At 35.6% G+C, this 24384-nt stretch overlaps 1 protein-coding gene across 3 annotated transcripts; it reads right to left on the bottom strand.

Moving 5' to 3' along the window:
- Positions 1-23621, bottom strand: LOC132306768 (phospholipid--sterol O-acyltransferase). 3 transcript variants are annotated; one of them, XM_059804322.1, is made up of 17 exons: positions 23296-23621; positions 21753-21888; positions 21265-21409; positions 20367-20536; positions 20199-20275; positions 16377-16590; positions 16122-16299; positions 15040-15139; positions 10055-10149; positions 9257-9308; positions 9051-9122; positions 3876-4044; positions 2417-2521; positions 2250-2334; positions 2081-2170; positions 507-612; positions 1-341 (listed from the first exon to the last, which is right to left on the bottom strand). In XM_059804322.1, exons 1-15 carry the CDS (start codon positions 23515-23517, stop codon positions 2089-2091), a joined length of 1902 nt encoding a protein of 633 aa, XP_059660305.1. In that variant the 5' UTR covers positions 23518-23621; the 3' UTR covers positions 1-341; positions 507-612; positions 2081-2088. The 3 variants fall into 3 exon arrangements, with proteins under 3 accessions (XP_059660305.1, XP_059660307.1, XP_059660306.1); XM_059804324.1 differs by having other exon boundaries at positions 16122-16296; XM_059804323.1 differs by lacking the exon at positions 507-612.
- Between the last annotated feature and the right edge of the window lie 763 nt (positions 23622-24384).

Below are 24384 nucleotides of genomic sequence, written 5' to 3'. Positions count from 1 at the left end.
TTAACTGAAACCTACGTAAGTCTGCTTGTAATTTTTTTTATATGATACGACAATATATTCTCTCTAAATGCTTCCACCAGTGAGTGCAACAAATTTCATATGCTAGATAATACCAAAATTTTCATTAAGATGTCCAAAAACTCCCCTTACACTGAACTTCAACAGGATCAAGTAATCTTGAGTTCACTGTTTGTACACAATTCACCCTAGTACATCAATGCTTGAAGAAAGAAACATTTTTGGTTCGCAGCAAAATTCTCCACATTGCATACTCATTGGGTGAATATTTTCTGAAGATACCAACGCCGCCGATTTACTACTAGGAGTGAAAATCTACTTTTCTGCAATACAGCATTGAAGTTTTGAAATTATCATAAAGTCATTAAACAGACTCCAAAGTATAGAAGAACAGGAAAAGAAAACCTCTACATTAGTGCCATGTTGTACTAGGAATCGTTAAACCATCTGAATATCAATCGGAATCAATAAGAGACTAAAGCACTCACATGTTCATTGTACATGCCTCTGACTATGGTGACAATCAGCAAGAATTTACAATGTGGAACCAATTTCGGGGAGATACCGATACCATAGAAAACAGATCTTACAGTTCTAACAAATCAGAGGTTTAAATAAAGTATCAGTCTTTGGAAACAAATTTGATATGTTCTATAACAAAGCAGAGGTTTAAAAAAAAATGGATCAGTCTCAAATAAAAGAGTATCTATTTAAAATAACATACAAGTTCCAAACTATGTTCCACAACGGTATATATAACAACCAAGATATAATAAACACACAAAACAATACACTTATGCTATGTTTGTTTGCATGGAATTGATGTCTTGGGATTGGAATTGGAGAAAAATCAGTTCAGACTTTAAACTAATTTATCTCCAATTCTAATTCTAAAGCCAATTCCATACAACCGAACATAGCATTAAGCGATACACAATATAAAAACTCACTAGTTGAAACAGATTCCTGTTGCTTTTGTTCATAGGTCTGCTAATTTAATCTGTAATATATATATATTTTCTTTGTTGCAACTCCTCAAGTGTTGCATTTTTTTTCTTCGTTTAGAAATGAAGTTACAAAAATATTGGATTGTTGGAAAAGAAAGCAAACATAAAGTAAAGTATTTCCTGCCATAGAAAAAGTCCCTCGAGTTGTGCTTTTTGCCAGTTCAGGCCAGACACTTGACCTTTAAAAACCTCTTCACCAAAGTTCGCATGCAAATGTACGAACAATAGTATTAATCTATGTGATTTCAAGAATAATATAATTGGCAAAACATATAACCCAATACATAAAATTTAAATGAATCAAAATCTTATAAAAAAGAAGACATCATGCTTGTTGGCCCTATTATTATCTCCATTATTAACATAACATAAAGATGAAGTAAATCATTTGCATCTTCAAGTGGCATGAAGGAAATAGGTTGTATTTTAAAAGGATAATAAGGAAATAGGTTGTAGAACCATTAGATTACTTGGATAATTCTATTGGACTATCTGAACTCCACCAACAAACATTGTTCAAAGCTTCGCAAGTTATAATTTAGCCTGGATATTGGAAATATAGATATACCCTTTTATAAGGTTTTCACTTCCCCATACCCATCAGGATCAACTGAACTCGGTGGAAGTATATGCTTACTTGTAAGCTTCCTTTATTTACAGAACTATATGTTTTAGATGAATTTTTTTGACAAGGGCACAGTGCAGTCCGAAGGAGGGCATATGACAGCAAATTCCGAAGTTCAAACTAGAAAAGTTCTTTTGAAATTTTCTCACAATTTCTATTGGTTAGACTTTTTTTAAGGATGATCACAATTCAACTACTATCTTATCACTTCATAAGCTATACAGAGTATTGACTGTTTTAAACTTCAAAAAGTTAATTATTTCTTCCTTGGACCCTTCAGAGCTGCTCAAAGTATTTCCTATTTAGTGTCAGAGTGCTTGTGATGCCTTAACTTTTTCCTCTTTTGCTCCTGTTTTTGGGTACTTGGTCAATAACTTGTGATCATTCAAATTTCTCATATAGAATCAACAGGAAGAAACAGAAAAAACACCTCATAGTCTATACATAATGCAAGAGGCGATCGGCTGATGAGTTCTTTATTCTACAGCTCTGCCCCAGGTGAACATCTCCAAAAAGATACCTGTTATCATACAGAAAGTGAAATAGTTGGCCATAATATTGTAAAAATTATACTATTTTCAAAAGGAAGAAGATATAACCTATATTCACAATAATCAGGCCATGCACACCGAGCTTTTCCATAGTCCCAATAGCAGTCCTCATCCCTCAGAGGTCCACGTGTCGCTGTTACATGTAAGAACTAATATTAATATAATTTAATACAATGCAAAAAAAAAAAAAAAGAATTTAATGAATACAGATTCACCTTTTGTAACAAATTTTGATTTTGCATCCGGATGAACATCATGCCACATCTCAAGCCACAGTTCCCGCATCAGAACTGGGGATCTAACAATATTCCTGTGATTGGCTACAAAAAGGACAAGCACAATTTGTCATGACAAAGTGCCATTATGACAAAGGAAACGAAAGAGGACATCTTGATAAGACATTCAAAAGATGGAAAGGAACTTTATCAGTCCATGTGCAATGTCAACTTCCATTTTCATTATTTTTCAAGGAAAATGAAACAAAATAAGAATGAATCTACAATGGTCCTGTAGATAGAAGAACATATATATGAGACTGTTAACTGTAAGAAGGCCTTAGTTCTTTTCCAAGGTTTAAATTTGCAGGGAACCTAAAATTCACCGAAATGTACATAGACGGTGGAGGGTAGTCTGCCAAGCAATTTCTCAGTAGGGAAAGAAACATGCTCTCATAAAATTTTCTTTGTCATTAAGGGGCATTCTCTAATAGCTTTTCTCTTAGGCTGTGAAGGCGTATGAATTTGTAGCTAACTTCTATATGAAAACTCATCTTCACATTTTCAAATGAATTTGATGTTTTGATGTAAAACATGCCTTCCACTACTCACCAAGTCACTAGACAATCCCTCAGTTCACGGAGAAAGCAAGCTGTAACAAAAGTCCCAAGGAGTTGTAGTTTTGGAGTTCTCTCTTTTCTTACTGGGTGTAAATTAATGTCGAACGGAAGAACTTACCACAAGGGCTGTAACCTAGATGTAATTCCTCACCTTCCAAAGTAAAAGGTCAGGGATTCAAGTTTCCATACGGGTAAAGTGGGTGTGTGAGTTTAAAATAGGAAAAAAATAAAAATAATGTAGAACACTATCATGACCGAACTTAAAAAACTCCCAATCAAACATCACCAAACAATCAATAGAGATCTCTATGCTAAAATAGTAGCCACCAATGATGCCTTCAGTGCAGAACCTTCTAAAAGAAGATAATAGAGAAACGATATATTGCATGTATATCATAGCCTTTTGGCCAGAGGAAGACTGCAGAAATATATATAACATTCGTACATATTGGCCAAATTTAACAGTGAAAATGGCAGTTAGATTATTCTAGGTTATAATTAGTTTCCCCCTTAATGCATACTAGCTGTCGATCCTAATTGTTTGGTGACAATGCTTCTTCCTTGTTCCTCCTGCAAAAGGTGAGTCATATACATTCCATGACAACAATTAATTGCTGTTGCAAAGAGCAGCAAACTAGAAGCAAAAGATAACCAGAAAGCATATATAAAAATAAAAAAGACAATGAAAAGTCAAAAGCTTGTCAGCCTTAATATTTTGCATGGTAATTTGTTCTTTCATGCCAGTGCATGTAATCATTCATTATCATGAACTTATTTGAAGCCAACACTCCCCAAATTGTATACTCCTGTGAATAAGGATGGTGAGACGCTTCACATACCTTTATCAATCTCCCAAACCGCTGTTCTCTTTCCTGGAAGACTTTCAGAATCTTCATAATAGGTTATGTACTTGACTCTAGGTGACCTTGTCATGTTGGGAATTATATCTGCTTCATGATCATGTTCTACATTCAGGTGCACCTGTACGTCTGACCCTACATGCTCTGACTGGTTTTCAATAGTACGAAGAAGCAAGGCAACGATTGATTAGTGTTTTATAAGGCCTCCAAACATATATAAGACAATATCAACTTGAAAAGAGAATATACAGACTAATTCCACCAAAAAATTATATATATATATAGAGAGAGCCACCAAATGGAAAAGAACGAAACTTAGATGGAGAAATTGAGAAAAGAATTATTCAACCAAATAATCATATTGTCGATCTCAATTAAAATAAAAGATACTTTGACCTACTAGTTTGTTTTACACATGCATCAAAATCTAGTATCTACAGGCGCATGGATGGGAAGTGACAGTAATTTGAGCAGATAAGAAACCCAACCTACTTCACCCTTCTAGTATAACTATGGTAATTCAAAATCAAAATATGGCCCGCATGAGAAGTTTGGGATTTGATCTAGCCCACCTCAGTCTCCTCTAAATATGTGGCATAAGTATGGCATGTGGTGGCTAGCATGATATTCTACTAACTCAACAAAACTTTTCCCAACTATTTGATGTCGGTCAAAGCAATCTTGTTTCACCATTCTGCTCTATCTAAGGCCATAGCATTAGTAAAACATCATGCCATCACATATTCCCTAATTATTTCAACACATGTTAGCTTTGATCTTCTCCTTCCCTTAGCATTACCCTCAATTAGGACCATGTCACTTTTCTTACTGATGCAGTAATTGGTCGCTTCACATGGCCAAACAATCTTAATTAATTCTCAAATTTTATCTCCAATCGATGCTACTTCAACCATCTCTAGAATGTGTTCATTTCCAATTTTATTCTCTTTTTTCATGCTACACATCCATCTCAACATTTGCATTTATATACTCATTTAATGATTATGTTGTTTTATAACCAGCCAACATACTTGTCCCATAAAGTGTGGCAGTTCTAATACTTGCTTATAAAAATTTCCTTTCAATTTCAGAAAAATATCTCACCTACTCTTGCTTTAATTCTATGATTGATATGGTGTCCTAGGAAGCACAGCTACGGACACGTACACAATACGGACATGGCATTACAGAAAATCTAAAAAAAAGAAAAACAATAAAGGACATGGGTACGACAAAAATTAATAATATACTAGTAATTTATTATTCCATATGTAAAATAATAATTTTTGCTTATTTTATCCATATAATCATGAATGAAATCACTAATTGGAGCTTTGTGTTAGATGTTTGTTATTTTTATTTTCCAAAATTTCATATTATTTTTTAATTAACCCATAATATATTTTAAATTGAATTGAATCCCATTTTTCTAAGAAAAATAATTACAAAATCACCACGTCATGTTTTGAAAGCGTCCTAAATGTGTCCTTAGTGTCTCAGTCGTATCCAACTAGAAAATACAATATTCAAATTCCAAGACACTTCTAGCCGTGCCCAGCACGTGTTCAGGCCGTGTCCCATGCGTGTCCGATGCCGCCACTAGTAGAACTGTCCGTGCTTCCTAGATTGTCTCCAATTTATCCCTTATAGTGCATTCTTGAGCCTAAGTAACATAAAGCTCACTTTTGGTAATCTCAACTACATCCTTGAACTTCTCGATTTACTAAACTTACATGTCATATATTCAGTTTTAATCCTATTTATCTGAACTCTCTTGATTATAGAGTTTCTCTCCAAACATCTAGTTTAGCACTTATCACTGCTCCGATTTCATCTATCAAATAGCATGATATTACATAACACTATTATAACAACCCATTCCATCACATGATATGATATTGTCCGCTTTGTGCCCGAGACCGCACGATTTTACTCTTGGATTTTATCCCAAAATGCTTCATACCAATTGGAGATGGCACCACCACATATAAGCATTTCACTTTTTCCTTACCCAGGTGATGTGAGACTGTGTACCCGTTGCTCGCCCAGTGTGGTAGCGTGCCAATGGGAAGGTGCAAGAGGCATTGGCAGGCTACCACACTGGGCGAGCTACAGGTGCACAATTCCACATCGTCTGTGTAAGGGAAAGGTGAAGTACTTATATGTGGTGGTGTAGTCTTCAATTGGTATGAGACATTTTGGGGTAAAACCCAAGAACAAAAGTATGCGGACTTGGGCCAAAAGCGGACAATATCATAACATGTGGTGAAGTAGGTCGTTACAAATGGTATCAGAGCCTGACCCAGCCAGAAGTGTGTCCAACTGGGACGTTGGGCCCCGAGGGGGGGGGGGGGGGGGTTGTGATTGTGGCGACCTTGTGGGCAGGTGCAAGAAGCACTGACAGGTTACCACACATAGCGAGCTACAGGTGCACAATCCCACATCGCTTGGGTAAGGGAAAGGTAAAGTGCTTATATGTGGTGGTGTTATCTTCAATTGGTATGAGGCCTTTTGGGGTAAAAACTCAAGAGCAAAACCGTGCGGGCTTGGGCCCAAAGCGGACAATATCATACCATGGGGTGGAGTGGGTCGTTACAAATGGTATCAGAGCCTGACCTAGCTAAAAGTGTGGCCAACGAGGACGTTGGGCCCCAAGGGGGGTGATTATGGCGACTTCGTGGGCGGGTGCAAGGCAGCAAGAGGCACTGACAGACTATCACATTGGGCAAGCTACGGCTGCACAATCTCACATCGCCTGGGTAAGGGAAAGGTGAAGTATTTATATGTGGTGGTGTTATCTCCGATTGGTATGAGGCCTTTTGGGGGTAAAATCCAAGAAAAAAACCTTACGGGCTTGGGCTCAAAGTGGACAATATCATAAAATGTGGTGGAGTAGGTCGTTACAACTATTTTTAACAAAAAGACACAAAGCATGGAGAATTTAGAAGTAAAGAACCAACGTCGCGCTAGGTTTTGAACTTATAATTGACTGCAATACGACATTATAGGCTTATCTTTCCCCATGTGGAGCTATTCTGTGTTGTGTTTGGGAACAAAAAAGTGTAAAGAAAGAGCATGTAATATTTAGATTTGGAGAGTAAACTAATTATATTTACTCGTCTATAAAATATGTCACTGCAATCTCCCTTATCAAGTCAAGCCATCCATTATCCATGCTACTTCATCATTGGAAGAACCAGAAATTTAATTTGGGGTCAATATTGAACATTATCAAGATAATTGTTTTACCAAAATAATAAATATAAACACTTAAATATTGATTAATATTTTTTTACTCAATACATTTATGATTGTCCTAGAACAAAATTTCATGCTTCCAATTCAGAAAAAGTTAATTTACATCAACAAAATTGTTATCCTTGTAATTTTTATTTTATTTTTTTTTTCAAAAAACTAAATTTCTATTTTGAAGAAAGAGTAAGATTGGGTGACAAAAGAAGACTAGGGTTTTTTGTATTGGCTAAGAGCTGAAAGAAGACTTCTATAATTCTCTCTTTGCATTTTTGCCTTGGAGAAAGATTGAGAGAGTAAACAAGATATACTGATGACTAAAGTAGATGAGATGAACTAGATGTGAGTTGTGGAAAAGTGACGTACAAAGAGAGCTAGTGAGAGGAAGAAAAAAAACTAATAAAGGAAAGGGCTGAAACGGTCCAGACTTGAGGTCCTTTTTGTTTTTGTTTTTTTTTTTTTTTTTGAAGTGGAGGCATGTTTATAATTTTTAAAAATTATACATACAAAATAAAAATAAAAAAAATCTCTTTGTGGTTCCGCCACTGTACTTTATCCCATGTCTAGAACAATTTCTATTTATATTTTGTGGCAAACAGCTAAAGCATGTGAATCGTTGTTGCCATGCTTTGAAGTTTAAAATTTAAAAGTGAAAGGAATAAGGGTCTCCAAAGGGTACCCTTGCAGCCTCAAATTAATTCTCTTGCCATGCGTCCCCCAACCTTGGGTTGGAGACAAGTTTAGGAAGAAAATTTCATTCTGTGCCAGTCCCAAAAGGGGCACCCAAAACCTACTTTGTTGACATTGCTAAGCAGGATATCTTATAAAACAACAAAATATGCTGGTATTTGAATGGCCTGAGAACTATAAAAGATTTAAAGCAGCACAGTAAAACATACACAGTGGCTGATAACACGTCTTTAGCAAAGGAATAGGTTTGTTTAGGTTGAGAAATGATCAGTAATAAACACAAGTACAGGAGCCAACCATTGATGGGTGTTTAATAGATGATCATAACCAGAACAAACATAGGGAACATTATATATTACGAGTAGATCAAACAACTTTTCCTCTTCAGCATAAATCTTTCACTTTTCCTCATAAAAAGAAGTCCATGAATACTGCCAATTTCCCATAAACATGGTCTAATACAACAAAGAGCCCTTTTATTTATTTTATATATAATATTAACACATACCCCTAGTACAAACCACCGTTCTGATCTGATTGAACAGAAACCACACGGTCATACTTGATGACTCAAATAATGCAAATACTCAGAGATAGCAGAATACCCTCACACATACACATGAATTACATATGGTGAAATAGACAGCATTTCTGTTAATTTAGCATGAAGGAACATAGTACAAAAGTGATATATAAAAGAATATACATATTATGTGACTTGGATGACAGTTATCCATTTTGAATAATAAACACTTAAAAAAGTGTTCTTTCCGAGTCCAGGGTTGTCATGACACGAATACAGTATTTGACATTACTGTCCCAGGGCATACAAAAACGATACCAAGGTATATAAGAAGATCTGTTAAAATTTTCATCAAATATTCAATCAAAAAAGAAAATTTCAGCAAACAAATATACAATTGTAGACCAATTAATAAATCCTAAGGAAACGAAAGAGTAACTTTATCACAAATTTGATACTGCTTATGACAATGAGAAAATATGAATCTAAATTCAGGTGCAGCAAGGGAATGCCCTTGCTTATGGCCTTGTACTTTAATTCTTGATTCTTGTATGTATAAAATTTTCATTTAGGAAAAAACAAGAAAAAGAAAATATGAATCTAAACAAAACATTAGTGGCATACTCATATTCAAGTGAAAATAGAAATTACTGAAAAAGATAGAACTTCTATGCACCGACTGGGATTACCTGAGGAGCCCTTGTTATGTTCACTTTGGGTCCCAGCCAAGTCTTGCACCAAGAGAGGGAATTGTATGGTACCTGTAAACAGATATTGCCGCTCTATTCATTCAAGCTAAAATAACATTCTAGTACATTTCATAATTGACACTGAAACAGAAAAATGTTTCTTCTATACACAAACATCCATTTACATGTAAAGTTCTTGAGCATACCGTCTCATCGCCACTTGCTGCTCCTGGGTTCCCTTCAACCAGATTTCCAGACCTAAAACAATGGTGAATGGTGAGAATAAATTTAAGAATCCCCAGTCTCTGGAACATTTTTAAGCAAAAGCAACAGTGCCTCAGTAAGAATAAAAGTAAGTTCAAAGTGCTCAGAATCAACCTTGGGTAAATCATCCTTCTTTTTAATCTTTTTCCTATCAAAGAAAATTATGTTGTGAATCCTCATAAACATCCTTGAAATATGATCTACCTACTTTCTTTGTGCAGTATGGTTCGGTTCCTTTGCTTGTACAGTTCAGTTCATTTCTTTTGAACTGATTAAGGTAGTTCGATTTTGGTTTTGCTCTAACCCAAGCCAATTAATATTTTGCACACCCCTAGTTATTCATGTAGGATTGTACTGGTGGCCACATCATAAGCACTGCCAAAGCTACTCATCCCAAAGGATCAGGAACACTGGAGATGAAATATTTGTAATATCTGCAATTTCACATGCTGTCTCAAACCAATCATGCACTAAAATGCCCAATATCTAAAATAACTCAAATAAACTATTATTATTGTTTTTTAACTTATAACTATCCTCAGAAGAACCCACTTCACTTATTAGATATTGTGCAATAGCTAAAAGCAACAAGCAGAAACTTCTTACAACTCCATACTGAGCATTGAGCAATAACTAAATTTGAAAAGCTTGAGTTATATGCATACAGTCCAGTTTATTATCCATCAAAGCTATATTGTTTAATTCCCAATATAATCTCTGATCAGGTGGATGACAGCTACCTGGAATATAAAGATCCTTCAATCTCGTATATGATATCAGTTATGATCCAGTTATCAGGGTAAGGTTTGCCACTTGGTGCAAAATAGTAACCCACCTGTTTTGCCATTAGAAAATACACCAAAGTGATTACTCACAGCAACATGGTTACCAGCTAAACGTAAAACAAGCTCTAACAAGCCCCTAGCCATGTAAAGAAAGTGTCTTATAATTGAAATAACCTGTCAGTGTCAGCTATTAAAAGTAAAATAAAATAAAGTAAAAAATTACACGTACTGCCCATGAGATTTTTTGAAATTTTAGGAACCTCGTGTTTCAAAACCAACACGAACCATCCCTCAGGTTTTCTTAAATCATCACATACCTCCCCTACTTTAGTTATTGACCAAATGTAGCAAAGGACTGTGATAGCATCACTAATTTTTTCCTTGTTTGACTTTTTTTGCCTAAAAAATAATAACAATGCCTAACACTTTAATCTACTCTCTTTGTAATTTCGTTAGAATCCTTTAATCCTAAAACAAATGAGGGTTTTTTTTTTTTTTTTTTTTTTTTTTTTTTTTTTTTTTTTTTAATTAAGACAATTATTTTATTTAAAATAATTCTAACAATCTCAAGGTTTAAGAGTCATTTATCACCCCTTCAATGGTTAACAGAAGAGAGGTATGTGGTGATTTTTATAGCAAAAGTAATGGGAGGTCAATTTTCTTACCCGAACTTTCAGGGTGGTCCCTAAAGGTTTGAAAACCACATGGGAAATAAGTATAATTCGGAAGATGAAGATACTAAAAATGATTAAGAATAATGCACGTAGAACACAAGCTATTTGCAGCAAACAATAAAAATAGTACTTCTAAAGCAACACATTGATACATGTATCATATTCCAAGTAACTTAAATAAATTTTATTCACCAGATAGATAAACTTACAGATATTTCATGGCACCCAAAAGATGCCTGAGGAGGAGGAGGAGGAGGAAGAAAAGGAGTGGTTGCTAGTCTTTAAAAGTAGTGCTCGATTAACTTTCAATTTAAATTGATGAAAGGTAGAAATTTCTCACATGGGGATTTTGGGCCTCAACGAAACTACCAAGTCATGCAGGGAAAAGCATGTTAACCCCAAGGATTCACACCAGGGGTGGACCCAGGAATTCCAACTTGGGGGCTGAACTAGTACTGCAATATAGTTTTTTCAAAAAAATATTGTAATCTTAGATTTTTCATTCAATAGTCTTATATATATTATTGATATAAAAATAACCTAAGATGTTTATAAACCAAAAGTATTTCACAATCCATTAAGTTCATAAGAAAATACATCCCAAGTATGAACAAAAATAGACAAAAGAATTTGAACTTTGTGGTAAATCTAGTGGGTTGTGACATAGGTTTGAACAAAATGAAACAATCATGATGATAAAAAAGAAGGTGATACTATTAAATTCAAAGCTCAATGAGTCAATGTTGCAATAAAAAGATTAAATTGAAGAAGCATCAGAAGACACTTGCTGATCGTCCTAGTTCCTAGGAGACAAAGAAAATAGGAAAAAAAGACTGATGCAAGAAGAGGAGGAAAAAGAGAAGAAGAAAAATTTTAAAGAAAAAGAAAAAGAGAGGAGGAAAAGAAGTGTGTGACAGGGGAAAAAAAGAATCAATTAGAGAGAGGCAAGAATTTCTGGAAAGAATAAGAGGAAGAAAGGTAAAAAAAAAAAAAAAAAATAGTAGAATAATTAGAAAAAGATATAGGAAATGAAAGGTAGAATAATTTGAAAAAGAGAGGAAATGAAAGGTAGAATAATTAGAAAAAGAGATAGGAAATGAAAGATAAACTAGCAGCTAGGGTGAAGAGAGGAGGAAAAGAAGTGTGTGACAGAGGGGAAAAATGGAATCAATTAGAGAGAGACAAGAATTTTTGGAAAGAATAAGAGGAAGAAAGGTAAAAAAAAATAGTAGAATAATTAGAAAAAAGATATAGGAAATGAAAGGTAGAATAATTAGAAAAAGAGATAGGAAATGAAAGGTAGAATAATTAGAAAAAGAGATAGGAAATGAAAGATAAACAAGCAGCTAGGGTGGTTTTGGGAAGAATCAGTATGGTAAAGACTAACTTGATTATTGTTATTAGCGTTGTTGATTGAATAAAAGAGAGGGGACAACAAAAATGAATTGAACATATGTGCTGATTGATGAACAGAGGGGCAAGGGATCACAAATTTTTATAAATATTTGTAATTGTTATTGAAAAGTTGTGCTATTTGATGGGTAAAAGTCAATTCTTTATTTTGGGGGGGCCAAACTAATTAGCAGTTTAGCACACAAGTTATATATACTAGTTTTGAAAAAAATTGGGAGGGCCATGGTCCCCCTTGGACCCTAGAAAGGTCCGCCCCTGTTTCACACCAAGGGTAACTTGGTAATTTTGATGATAATAACCTATTTATGTGGGAAAAGAGTCATTTAGCCTACGTGGTGTCACTTCAACACTTAAATTTTTTCAAATTACTTTTTTCCAGAGTGACTACACGTCTAGATGATTCTCTGTAGACGTCTACACCTTAATGAAAGGTCCAAAGTACTACAATTGCTGAGTTCCAGGAATTGGCCTTATAGACGTCTACATGCATAGCTATAGATGTCTATCTCTTAATGAATTTGCAAAGGACTGCAAGGGCAGAAGTTCAGGAAATTGCCAAGTAGATGTCTATATGGTTCCTTCTAGACGTCTAACCTTGCATGTCCTGCAAATGGACTGCAAGTGCACAATTCTTAGAGCTTTAGGACTAGACATCTACATCAAAAAGGTGAATCCGAAACTAGATGTCTTGATGTTATATTTCAAGTCTACATGCATACGGACCAGCCAGTGCTGAAAGTGATACAAAGAGGACTAAACATCCACATGAATACTTCTAGAAGTCTACATGACATGATTTTTTAAACTTGTTTCCATATAGCCTCTTAAAGTACTCCAACAGATACATTTCCCAATGAGGCTATAAATAGAAGGTCCCTTGCCCTTTTTGAGCAACTTTTGCACATAGCTCTTGTATATTCTTCAAAGTTTTACTCATTTGGGCAAACCTCTTGCTAATTCTTAGATCTCTTACATCATGTTTGCAAATCTTAGAGATCTTTGTCATTTTCCTCTAGAGCTGAGCTTTCATCACTTACTACATCTATTACTCTAGAGAGAGTGCTTTGATTTGTATATCTATCCATTGAGGGATCATTGTAGTGAGCTTTGAGTTGTAATCAGTCCATTGAAGGACATTCATTGTTGTACTCAAACTCATATCATTTTTGAGATTGTTCTAAAAGCATTAGTGTAACCCTTGAAGTCTAGGTGAGGCGCTCACTTAGCAAAGAGAGAATCTCAAGGAGCTCTATAAAGGTTTTCTTTCCACCTGTGAAGGAGAATGAGATAGTGGATTTTGGGAATCCTCAAGAGGCATTCTTAAGGCGTGGATGTAGGCGGGGGAGCTGAGCAACATAAAGATTTGGTGTTCGGTTTGCATTTCTCTAACCCTATCTCTTTAACTTTGAGTTTTGCATTCACTATTGTTCTTACTTTTGCAATATTCACTTGCTCGCCGAGTGTGTTGAGAAAAATCGCAAAACTACTATAGTTTGCTAAAAGACTCAATTCAACTCGGTGTCCTTGTGTTTGCATTTCTCTAACCCTATTTCTTTATCTTTGAGTTTTGCATCACTATTGTTCTAACTCTTGCAATATTCACTTGCTTGCCAAGTGTGTTGAGAAAAATCGAAAAACTACTATAGTTTGCCAAAAGACCCAATTCAACCCCCCTCCCTCCTCCATTGGGTCATTGTTTGGCAACAAAGCAAGTCCAAAAAGAACTGCATGCAGAACGGGTGCCAGCCCATTTAGTTTAATCAAAATAACACAACAGCCAACTACTCTTTAAAGAGAAGATTTAGCCATCTAGTCAACAGCCATAGTTAGCTTTTAAGCACATCCTGAAGCTTGTGTAGACAATGTGAGAGCCAAACTTTTTGTTCAGTGACAGAATGAACTAAAATTTTACAGCCATGATAAGCATGGAATCTGAATTAAGGCACAGAAATTTCTGTTCAAAAAACTACTTATACCAAAACAAGTAATCTAAGTGCAGAATGGTCAAACCTGTAAATTAAGACAAATCATGACAACCCACCATTAATGAGTGACATTAATAGCAGGTTATATTTTTTCAGAATATTATATAGATAGAAGGATATGTCGGAATTCGAAGATCAGGCGGAGTAAGGTTGTCTGTTTAACATATCACCACAAAACACGCCTACAAACTTCTCATATATCCTTAACGTAATTTTCATGGGAATTTAGTTGAAAGAGTGGGATAAAGGCTTCATGTGGATTAAGTACAGAGAGCACTCAAGTTAAGAAAATGTCCTTATGGCATATTCTCCAAATGGATCATACAAATGCTGAGCACAAGGAAAGCCAACATTCAAACACATCCTACCCTTTGCAATTGATATGGATCATGGATAGATATAATCACTATACGAAATACTTATAAAAAATAAAAATAAAAAAAATAAAATCACTGTACGAATTAGTGAGTGGAAGGATTTATAATTTTATAATGACAACTTCAGTCCAACATCTATATCTGCAGAGCAAGTGATTTCTGTTTAAAATTACATCAGAAAAGTTCAACATGTAGCATAAAGAAATGGTAAGTTTGTTGTTCAACAACCTTGAAGTTAATGTTGGCTAAACACCAGTGTGCATCACTGGACTGATAAAACAAAAATAAAAAATAAAAAATTTAATGGCAATAAGTTCTAGCGTTCTAAAATGGAAAATCCTCTTTGAAGCCAGCGCATAATGAATAATGATTCCAAATTCATGTCATACTATACTAAAGAAACAGTTAATAAAAAATGGTAGTCTGAAAGCATCTATTATCGTTACAGTCATGGCATTTTGAAGGCAAAATTCGCTAGGATCCGTATATACCTCGGTTTTCGAATCTATTCCATATATACAAAAGATGTTCTTTAGCGGTGGTCTCTCCCAAGGAGTCAGAGGGTTTAGAACCGGGTCGCCATGATACGAACTGAAATACAAATCATTTGAAGCATAATTGGGAAGTAGTAACAAAAAGTGGTGCCACTTAAGTCAACAAGATATTCAAGAAAAATAAGCAAGAAATAATAGAAATTTTCATTCTGACTAGCCTACATAGACAAAAAAGCACACACCAAAAGAATGGTGAGATGGATGGTGATATAACTAATGGGATAGGCAGGTTGGACAAAATGGAGGCAAACTAGAGGTTTTTTGTGTGACAAAAAACATACCATATAAACTTAAAGGAATATTTTACAGATCAGTTATTAGGCCAACTACTTTATATGGCGCAGAGTGTTGGGCGTTAAAAAAGAAGCAAGAGCAACGAATTCATGTAGCGGAAATGGGGATGTTAAGATGGATGATTGGAGTGACTAGAAAATATAGGGTTTCAAACCAATATGTGAGGGAGAAACTAGGTGTAGCACCTATTAGTGATAGGATGAGAGAGACTAGACTTAGGTGGTATGGACATATACATAGTAGACAATTAGATGCACCGGTGAGAAGAGGAAGGATAATTTGCATGTGGGGTAGGAGACAGTGAGGGCGTCTGAAATTAACATGGAATGAAATTATTATAAATGATTTTAAAAAGTTAAATATTAGAGAAGAGATGGGTTGTAACAGAAAAAAATGGAAAAAGAGAATTCATGTGGCCGACCCCATTCATATGGGATTAAAGCAAGGATGATGATGATGATGATTGCATTGCATGTTAGGAAGTTTGCATGATGAAACCACAAATGCTAAATGTAGCATAGCAATAAAGTTCTTGCTTCCACTAGAAAAGAAGCTGGAGTTATGGAAGGTTAAAGAGAAATAGTTTCAAACTGTAGGGTGGATTCTGTTGCAATCCCAAGAGAAGAAACAAGGAGAAGATTACATTAGTACTGCATTCCTTGTTAGAATATTTGCACAATAAAAGCAAAATGCTATATGAAGCAAAGCAATTCCTTGGTACTCACTTCTCTAATAGGTACAAGAGCCTTTTGATATCAGGATCATACTCCTCTATTGCTTTGAAAAAGGTCCCATCTGATACTTCACGAGCAGAAAAGGATAACTGAGTTGGGAATCCCCATTCCATGCTAGACATGTTGGTCTCCGCTACTTCTAGGAATGATGGATAAGCATCAACTCCTGCTAATACAAGATAATGAGCTTATGAGAATAATTAAACGTCATCGCCTTAAGATATGAACATGGCTTTAAAATCCTACCTCGGGTTGACGGAATTTCGATATTGATTATATTTGTTGGCCAACCAGAATAGTTTGACTGATACTCACGTTCATCACAATGGTATACATGATGACCCTTTTTGTTCCCACTAGAAAAATGCTTCCAATATGCATTATCTGTCTTACAATACTTTGAAAATGGCATCATCCATGGTGAAGAGCCAAATGAATTGAACATCAACCGAGCTGTTCCCTGATATCTTGCCAAAACGTATGATAAACATGAGTTAATACAGGCATCCGGCAGCATCGGTCAAGCACTCCAACAAGCTACGATAACTTGTGTCAAATCAAATTATATGATTTTTCAGAACAAATTATCATAAAACATTAAATGCTTCTCTAAAGCATCACTGTGATTAAAATTTAAAAAGTATAATTTGCAGATATATGGAAACACTTTGACATAATTTGCTCAAATTCATTTAATTTGGAGATATTTGGAAACACTTCGAAATAATTTGCTCAAATTTTTCAGTCTATAAGCAATGCAGAATTGTATATGAATAATGTGGCGACCTATGTGGGCGAGTGCGAGTCACTGGTAGGCTACCACACTGGGCAAGCTATGGGTGCACAATCCCACATCGCCTGGGTGTGGAAAAGGAAAGTGCTATATGTAGATTCAACACCCTTCTATGACACAACGTGTTTTTAAGCCGTGAACCTACCAGAACTCTAGGGTTAAGCGTGCTTAACCTGGAGTAATATCAGGATGTGTGACCCCCTGGGAAGTCTCTGGTTTGAGGGAGCCAAAAACGGACAATATTTTGTCTGGGTAAGGTGAGGGTCGTTACAAATGGTATCAAAGTCTGACCCAACCGGGAAGTGTGGCCAACGAGGACTTTGGGCCCCCCCCGGGGGGGGGGGGGAGATTGTGGATACCTGTGGGCGGGTGCGAGGCACTGGCAGGCCACCACACTGGGTGAGCTACAGGTGCACAATCCCACATTGCCTGGGTGTGGAAAAACAAGTGCTATATGTAGATTCAACACCCTTCTATGACACAATGAGTTTTAAAGCCGTGATGGCTGTGAACCTACTAGAACTCCAGGGTTAAGTGTGCTTAACCTGGAGTAGTACCAGGATGGGTGACCCTTTGGGAAGTCTCTCGTTCGGGGGAGTCGAAAGCGGACAATATTGTGTCTGGGTAGGGTGAGTGTACTTACAAATAATGTAAGTATTCAATAGAAATTTACTAACATAAATGACGATGGCAAGGAAGGCCAGTGTGCAATTATTGGGTTTCACATATTCAGGAACAAGTGTACTGGTATAAACAATTTTTTTGTTTTTGCTTTTTCCCTATTTGAAACTCTCACACACACTCTGCCCCTATGTGGACTTGAACGACCTTCTGCTTTGAAGGTGAGGAAGTACCACTAGGCTACAGCCGTTGGTGGTTGGTATAAAAATTTAAAATTCAAAAGAAAATTAGTATGTGACAGACTACTTGCTAGCAAAATAGTCAATTAGCTTATCAAAATGGTCCCTTGTAAGATAAGTGAATTCATAGATTTGATATTGGACCTGACAATTGTTTACTCAAGCAAAAGAAGCTAGCTTAAACAGGAATCGAAATAAATGTCAAATTTAATAAGTAACTTGCCAGTAAATAATATCATTAGACATGTGAAATGGCGATCTGTAGCTGCTAGCAACTTTTCTTTGTGTGATTGACTATATTAAGGATGCTTAATATTGAAGATTTAATGGAGTAATCAGTGGAGGAAAATCTTTCAGCAATTGATATTGTTTCCTATTATTGAAGATTTGGTATTACTAGAGAAATCAGTGAAGAAAAATCCTCCTTGTTTCCTATTTTCTAATTCTTTCCATTCTCATAATTTCTTCTCCTATATAAAGGAGCCTCCACCATTGTATTATATATGAATTGAGAGAGTATTATAAAAGTGATGTAGCCTTTGGGCTCTTTGTGCCGTGGATGTAGGCCTTAGTGCTGAACCATGGAATATTTGTGTGTTCTACTAGTTTTATTTATGGGGATGGAGGGTTAAGAAACTTGGACACTTCTATGAAGGCGTTGCCTCCGTAACGGACATGTGTTGGACACCGACAATCTGTAGCACTTCTAGACACCTGTTTGACACCTTATAAACATGTTTGTAATTCAAAAATGAATTTTATTATTCAGACATTTAAACTACACATCCTAGACGCTCCTCCACACAAACCTTATGTGGCACAAACACATTGTAAAGGGAGTTATATGATAATAAAAAAAAAGTGCCTAACCTTAATAAAGCAATAAATGACATATGGTCATCACAAATCATATGCATAAATACTCTTTTCTTCTTTTTGATTAGGTAACTACTCACACACATATTTCAATAATTGCCCACGGGGCTTGAACCCCTCACCTCCCCTTTGATGGAGGAGAGGTTACACCATTGGACTAATGGCCCATTCGTGCATAGATACTTTTTATTATACAACAAGAATATAATTGTACTTAAAAATAATAATAGGAGAATAGTAGTATAAGTAGTATATATAAAATAACAATCTATATGAACATTTGCTTTTCACATTATGTAATTCTCATTGTGGAACCAGAAAATCAATCGAAGTTCTATAGTTGTTTATAAAATGAAATATTTGTACTCAACCCAACTCTATTAATAAAGTCCTTTTTCCAACTACTTGGAGTTGACTACATGAATCTTCTTTTTCAATTCCGTTCTATCCAAGGCCATAACCTCAGTCAAAATCACATGTTTACTATATACTTCGTTACTAACTTTACCCATTAACTTCTTTTTAAACTTAACAAATAAATAAAAAACACTCTACCCACGTTAACTTCGATCTTCCCCAATTTAGGATTTTTCCTGTACATATCCAAACCATCTTAATCGATTTTTCTCTTATTTTATCTCCGATTAGTGCTACTTCAACCATTTCATGAATGTGCTCAATTTTAGTTCTATACTTTGTTGTCTTGCCACACTCACTTTATGCATATGTTGTTTCTTAGTTGTACAACATTTTGTCCCATAAAAAACAATTGGTCTAATAGCTATTTAATAGAACTTCCTTTCAATCTTAACGGGATACACCAATCAAACAATATACTAGACCACCTCTCCATTTAACCCATTCTGCCTTGATTCTATGAGTAACATCATCTTCAATTTCTCCTTGATAATGAATAATATGAACCTAAATGGAATAAAATATTTGTATATAAATAACATTTATATTTAAATATTGTTGCGTCCACACTGCATCTGTATTCTACTTTTTCAAAATTTGACATGAACAACTTGTCTGTGTCCTATAGTGTTCGTGTGCGGTGTCAATGTTAGTGTTGCTCAGTTAGGGAAGGGGCAAACATCACCTTGTGGATGAAGATAGAATGAGTCTTCCAATCTAATCCCAAATGTTTCCAAACACAAACCTTATGTGACTCAAGGGCATTGACAAATTTAGCATGTCTGAGTGAAAAAAATATATATTTTGAATGTTCTAATTCAACAAATTCTCCCACAATGAACTTTTGAAATTTAAATTTAAAATCCTTCTATGGCACTAGATGTAGTAGAACCAGCCTATTTAATCAGGATCAGCTATCCAAATAGCTTCAGCTTGGACTAAATAAAGCTAAATGTGTTAAATAGGCAATACAATCCATATGAAAGACGACATGAGCAACTTATTAAAAAAAAAAAAAAAATGAAAAAAGAAAAAGAAAGATGACATGAGTAGAAACAAAAGGAGAAGGGCCGTAAAATAACATCAATACAAATATAAAATCAGAAAGAAAAATATAGAAACCTCAGAGACAGGAAGACCAAATGTAAATCCAGAGAGTGTTGCTTCGATTGTCTCAATTGAACCAAGTAGAGGAGCTCCTGAAAGCAAACAACAAACGAAGTTTCAAATAAACCCTTTCCCAACTCTGCTTGGAAAATTAAAATGAAGTTTAAAGTGTTGCAAGCATACCAACGGCAAAGTAAGCATGAATGTGTTCATCTAGCCACCGGATATAATGTTTTGGTGGAATTTCTAGCTTCAACCACTCTAAAAAGTAGCGGAACACATTGTTTCCTAGTGAATGGGCAAACACTACTGAGGGGCCACCACGAAGTTTAAGGGCAGTTTCAAAAGTCAGCCTGCAGTGACAACCAAAAACACGAAAAGGTCTTATTGGAGAGGAAAAATCTGCCTGCTGAAACCAACCAATATTCTGATAGAGCCAAGCTCATGATGGGGAAGCACAAGAAAAGAAGGTCCTGTAAGAAAAGACCACAAACATCTACAATCTGAACAGAGTTGACTGTGAATTATTTCGTAACTTCTATCAATTTTTCCCAGGTCCAAAGAAAAGACAAGGCAGTTCCCAATTTAACTGTAACATATCATTATGCATTACAGAGTCTTAGTTATCAACCTGCGGAAATAATCTCACTGCACTGACACAAACATTCTAGACATTATACATTTGTTCTCTTCCAGTTTGGAGATGCTAATTCTTTGTAGAACTGCTTATTAGAAAAGTTGCTGAACCGAACTCTCATGAAAAGGAAACATAACTACTTCAGGTTGTCAACCTTGTACAAGAGCTACTCTGTAAGGAGACATACTAACAGTATACCTAGAAATATGCGCCATAGCTAGTAAAATTAGAATGTGTGATAGGTATGCAATGCATATACAAAATTTAACTTGTGAAAGTATAGTCTCGCTCCTCAACCCTTAGTGGTGATAAAACAATATTTTTGGGGTTGTCAACCTTACTGAAGTTATTCTGAAAGTTAATGTAACAAAAGCAGTCTATCAATAAATAGGCACTCATGGCCAGTAAAAGTATAATTCATGAGAGATATACAAGATTACGAACTTTAGTTTGTGAAAGTAAAGGTCTCTCTCCTCAAGCTTTGACGGTGACAATCTCCAATCATAGGGAACAGCAATGATTGCATTAGCCTCAATACCAAACTCAACGCACCACTTAATCCATTCTTTCCACACTGATGAAAGAGGACCTGAAGACCATGCATTATTTTTCAGGGGAATGTAACCAATGCAATGAGAAAATAAGTTAGTCGTTTCATTCATCAAAATAAAGTCAATATATAGCTTAAATATCATGTAAATTCGTTTCGAAAGAGAAAGCTTTACCACCGAAGTTAGTCATTAGTCTATTTCTTATTAAATGATTTGTACTCTTCTTGTATATGAGAATAATTACCCTGAGTGTATTTGACTGTATACCTATATGGAACCCAAATAACATATATGTCTGTGTATACATGCTCTAGTACATACTCAAAGGTCATTATAAAGCATAAAAATAAATGAATGTAGATAAGAACATTATATGAATACCTGTTATGTAACCTGGATCAAGCTCTGTGATTGCGGAAAGACCACTATCAGGGCGGGACTTGCATTCAGGGTGATCAGTTTGATTGTAAGGGTCTAGCAACATACACTTAAGCCAGCAATTCACAGCAGAAAGAAGCTGCATGATAGATGGAGTGATCTTTTGTAAATCATATTGACAATAATGTGTTGCTCAAGACAAGCACAAATTTACCTTCCGAGAAAGAAAGAAGGAAATAAGAAAAAAAACGAGAGGGAGAGTAAATACAAGGACAAATTTTACAATGTAATGGAGGCCAGCACAAGTGGAATGAAGCACTATGAATAGTTAATCGGAATAAGCCACTCCACAACATGATTCACAGTTGTGAAATCAATTGTTCTCGGAGACCAAATACTGGCTCGATCAAGGGGTATTGGATCATAATCAGCAATATGAAAAAATACACTTCATACAAGGTTTAAAAAGATATAAGTAACTATATATATATATATATATAATTAAGAAGTAGGAGATGTTCATCTGGACATTGAGGTAGAAATGGGAGTGGGAGAGGGTTGGCTTGTTGACTTTTAGGTGGTGGTTGTGTGGGAAATGAAATTATAGAGAGAGAGAGAGAGAGCATGGATACTCCTCCAAGGGGTGTCGTGGTCATGTTGGACACGTGTCCGTCACAGTTACAAAACTGTCCCGAAGTTTCAATTTCTTTTCTTTTGGTTGGACAAACGGTAAGTTTTTTCTTATAAGTTTACAAACGGTGGTTTTGCAATTTTTTTTCTTCCCCCCCCCCCCCCCCCCCCCAAAAAAATAAAAAAACAGAGGATTCCAATGCAAATTTAAAACATATTATGAGTCAATAGAAAATAATTTAAGTTTTTGAACATGAAACAATGTCTATCCAACCCTAAGCCCAAATCAGTGATTACATTCATGATATTATGGATAAAATGAGCACAAAATCAAAATTTATATTGCTGGATATAATAGTTGGACCCTAACTTTTATGAATACAGGATTCGATTTGTTTCTACATTTCTCATTATCATTACACGAAAGTTAAAATTGAAGTGGCAAAAATTCTAAGTTATCAACTAGAGTTATCACCACAAGAATTCCCATGTGTGGGACCATAGTAGTATTGAAGTAAGATACTGGTGATACAAGTGAAGTAGGTTTTCTAATACATCCAAAAATAATAATAATAAAATAAAATAAAATAAAATGTATGAGCAACAAAGAAAGTTTGTAATTTATACTAGCAATTGTAGCTGACAAGTATGAGAGCGCGCGCACACACATAATAGAATCGTCGCTGAAACAGAGTTGAATAAAATTCTAATTGGCCCATAATGCGTTAACTAAATCAGTTAAACAAACACTTACAACATCTGGAATAAAATAAGAGAATTGAAAGAGCAAGAAGAGAACGAACATGTGGAACAATAATCAGTATTAAAAAAGCTGAAAACAAAACAAAAACTAGCATGAAATGAAAATGTAAGTGATTGAAAAAAGAGGAGAGGAAGTGGATTTTCAGTTTTTTACTTTGGTTGTGTCGAGCCAGACCAAATCGAGAGGGTTGAAATCGAGCGGCGAGTAAGGACAGTCCAATATTGACCACGCTCTGAGCTGAGTCGACGCGAATCCTGGAATTATGATGCCGGAGAGCTTCGCGAAGCCTCCGGTGAACTCGCCGCCATTGCCGGAGCTTGGGCGCAGAGCTCCGAGAAGAAGAAATGCGACGATGAGGTAGATACGCCCTCTCATTCGCAGTGTAGAGAGAGAAAGAGAGAGAGAGTTGCGTCGTGCTGGCAATTCTAGAGAGAGAGAGAGTTGCGTCGTGCGTGACAGTTTTAGATAGAGGGAGGGAGGGAGGGAGGGGGGGCCTTGGCTTGGACTGACTATTCTATCGGTTGGAATGGGAGTTGGAGACGTGGAAAGGGTTTTATTGACTTTTTTCCGATTTCCTATTTTAGCCTCGATTGATGTCCCATTTTACGAAACTGTTAAACTCGTTAATGACGTGGCAAGTCTTGATTGGATTCCCTGGAGGCAGACTTAAAAAGCCGCCGGTGTGCCGTCCTAAACCGTTGCCATTCTTTGCCCACTTGTTATCACCAATCACGGGTCTCGGCTCCACCCCCGTCACGTAATAACATACTTTATTATTGATTTAATTTTACAGAATTATATTTATTACTTATATATGTGTAATTCCATGCTCAATAGTATATTGTTCCCAGAATTATACATTCGGAAATCGTGAAGTGATTTTTTTTGTATGCTGACCAAGAAATTTAACCACACTAATTATAATAATCATTTAATATAATTGATTTTAAAAAAAAGTAATTTGCACTTAAATCATATCCAATTGTCATATCTAATTATATATTTACGTAGTTATATATGGTATCGGTTTGCAATAATTTTAAAAAAATTAAAATTGGACTACAAAAACAATAATAATAATAAATATTAACAGTTAGGGAAGGGTGGGAGATTTTTCTCTGGCTGCGGAGAAGATTTCAAAGACTGAACAATGAAGAAATTTCATCATTACTTTGGTCTTATATGAAACTTTAGTCTTATATGAACATTATTTGATTTCTCTTACTAGTACCACCGTTCATA

This window comes from Cornus florida, unplaced genomic scaffold, assembly GCF_030987335.1.
Source record: "Cornus florida cultivar Cherokee Brave unplaced genomic scaffold, ASM3098733v1 CherokeeBrave_3.0.0_Hap2_Chr05, whole genome shotgun sequence".
Classification (NCBI taxonomy): domain Eukaryota; kingdom Viridiplantae; phylum Streptophyta; class Magnoliopsida; order Cornales; family Cornaceae; genus Cornus; species Cornus florida.
The sequence above is the reverse complement of the archived record's forward strand: the minus strand, read 5'-3'. Positions and strand labels throughout refer to the sequence as shown.

Excerpts from the sequence above, each read along its gene's own strand:
- LOC132306768 (XM_059804322.1), bottom strand. The coding sequence starts at position 23,517 with ATGAGAGGGCGTATCTACCTCATCGTCGCATTTCTTCTTCTCGGAGCT. Across the intron at positions 21,889-23,295 it reads TCTGGCTCGACACAACCAAA|CTTCTTTCTGCTGTGAATTG; the intron begins GTAAAAAACTGA and ends TCTATCATGCAG. Across the intron at positions 4,045-9,050 it reads ACATAACAAGGGCTCCTCAG|TCAGAGCATGTAGGGTCAGA; the intron begins GTAATCCCAGTC and ends ATTGAAAACCAG.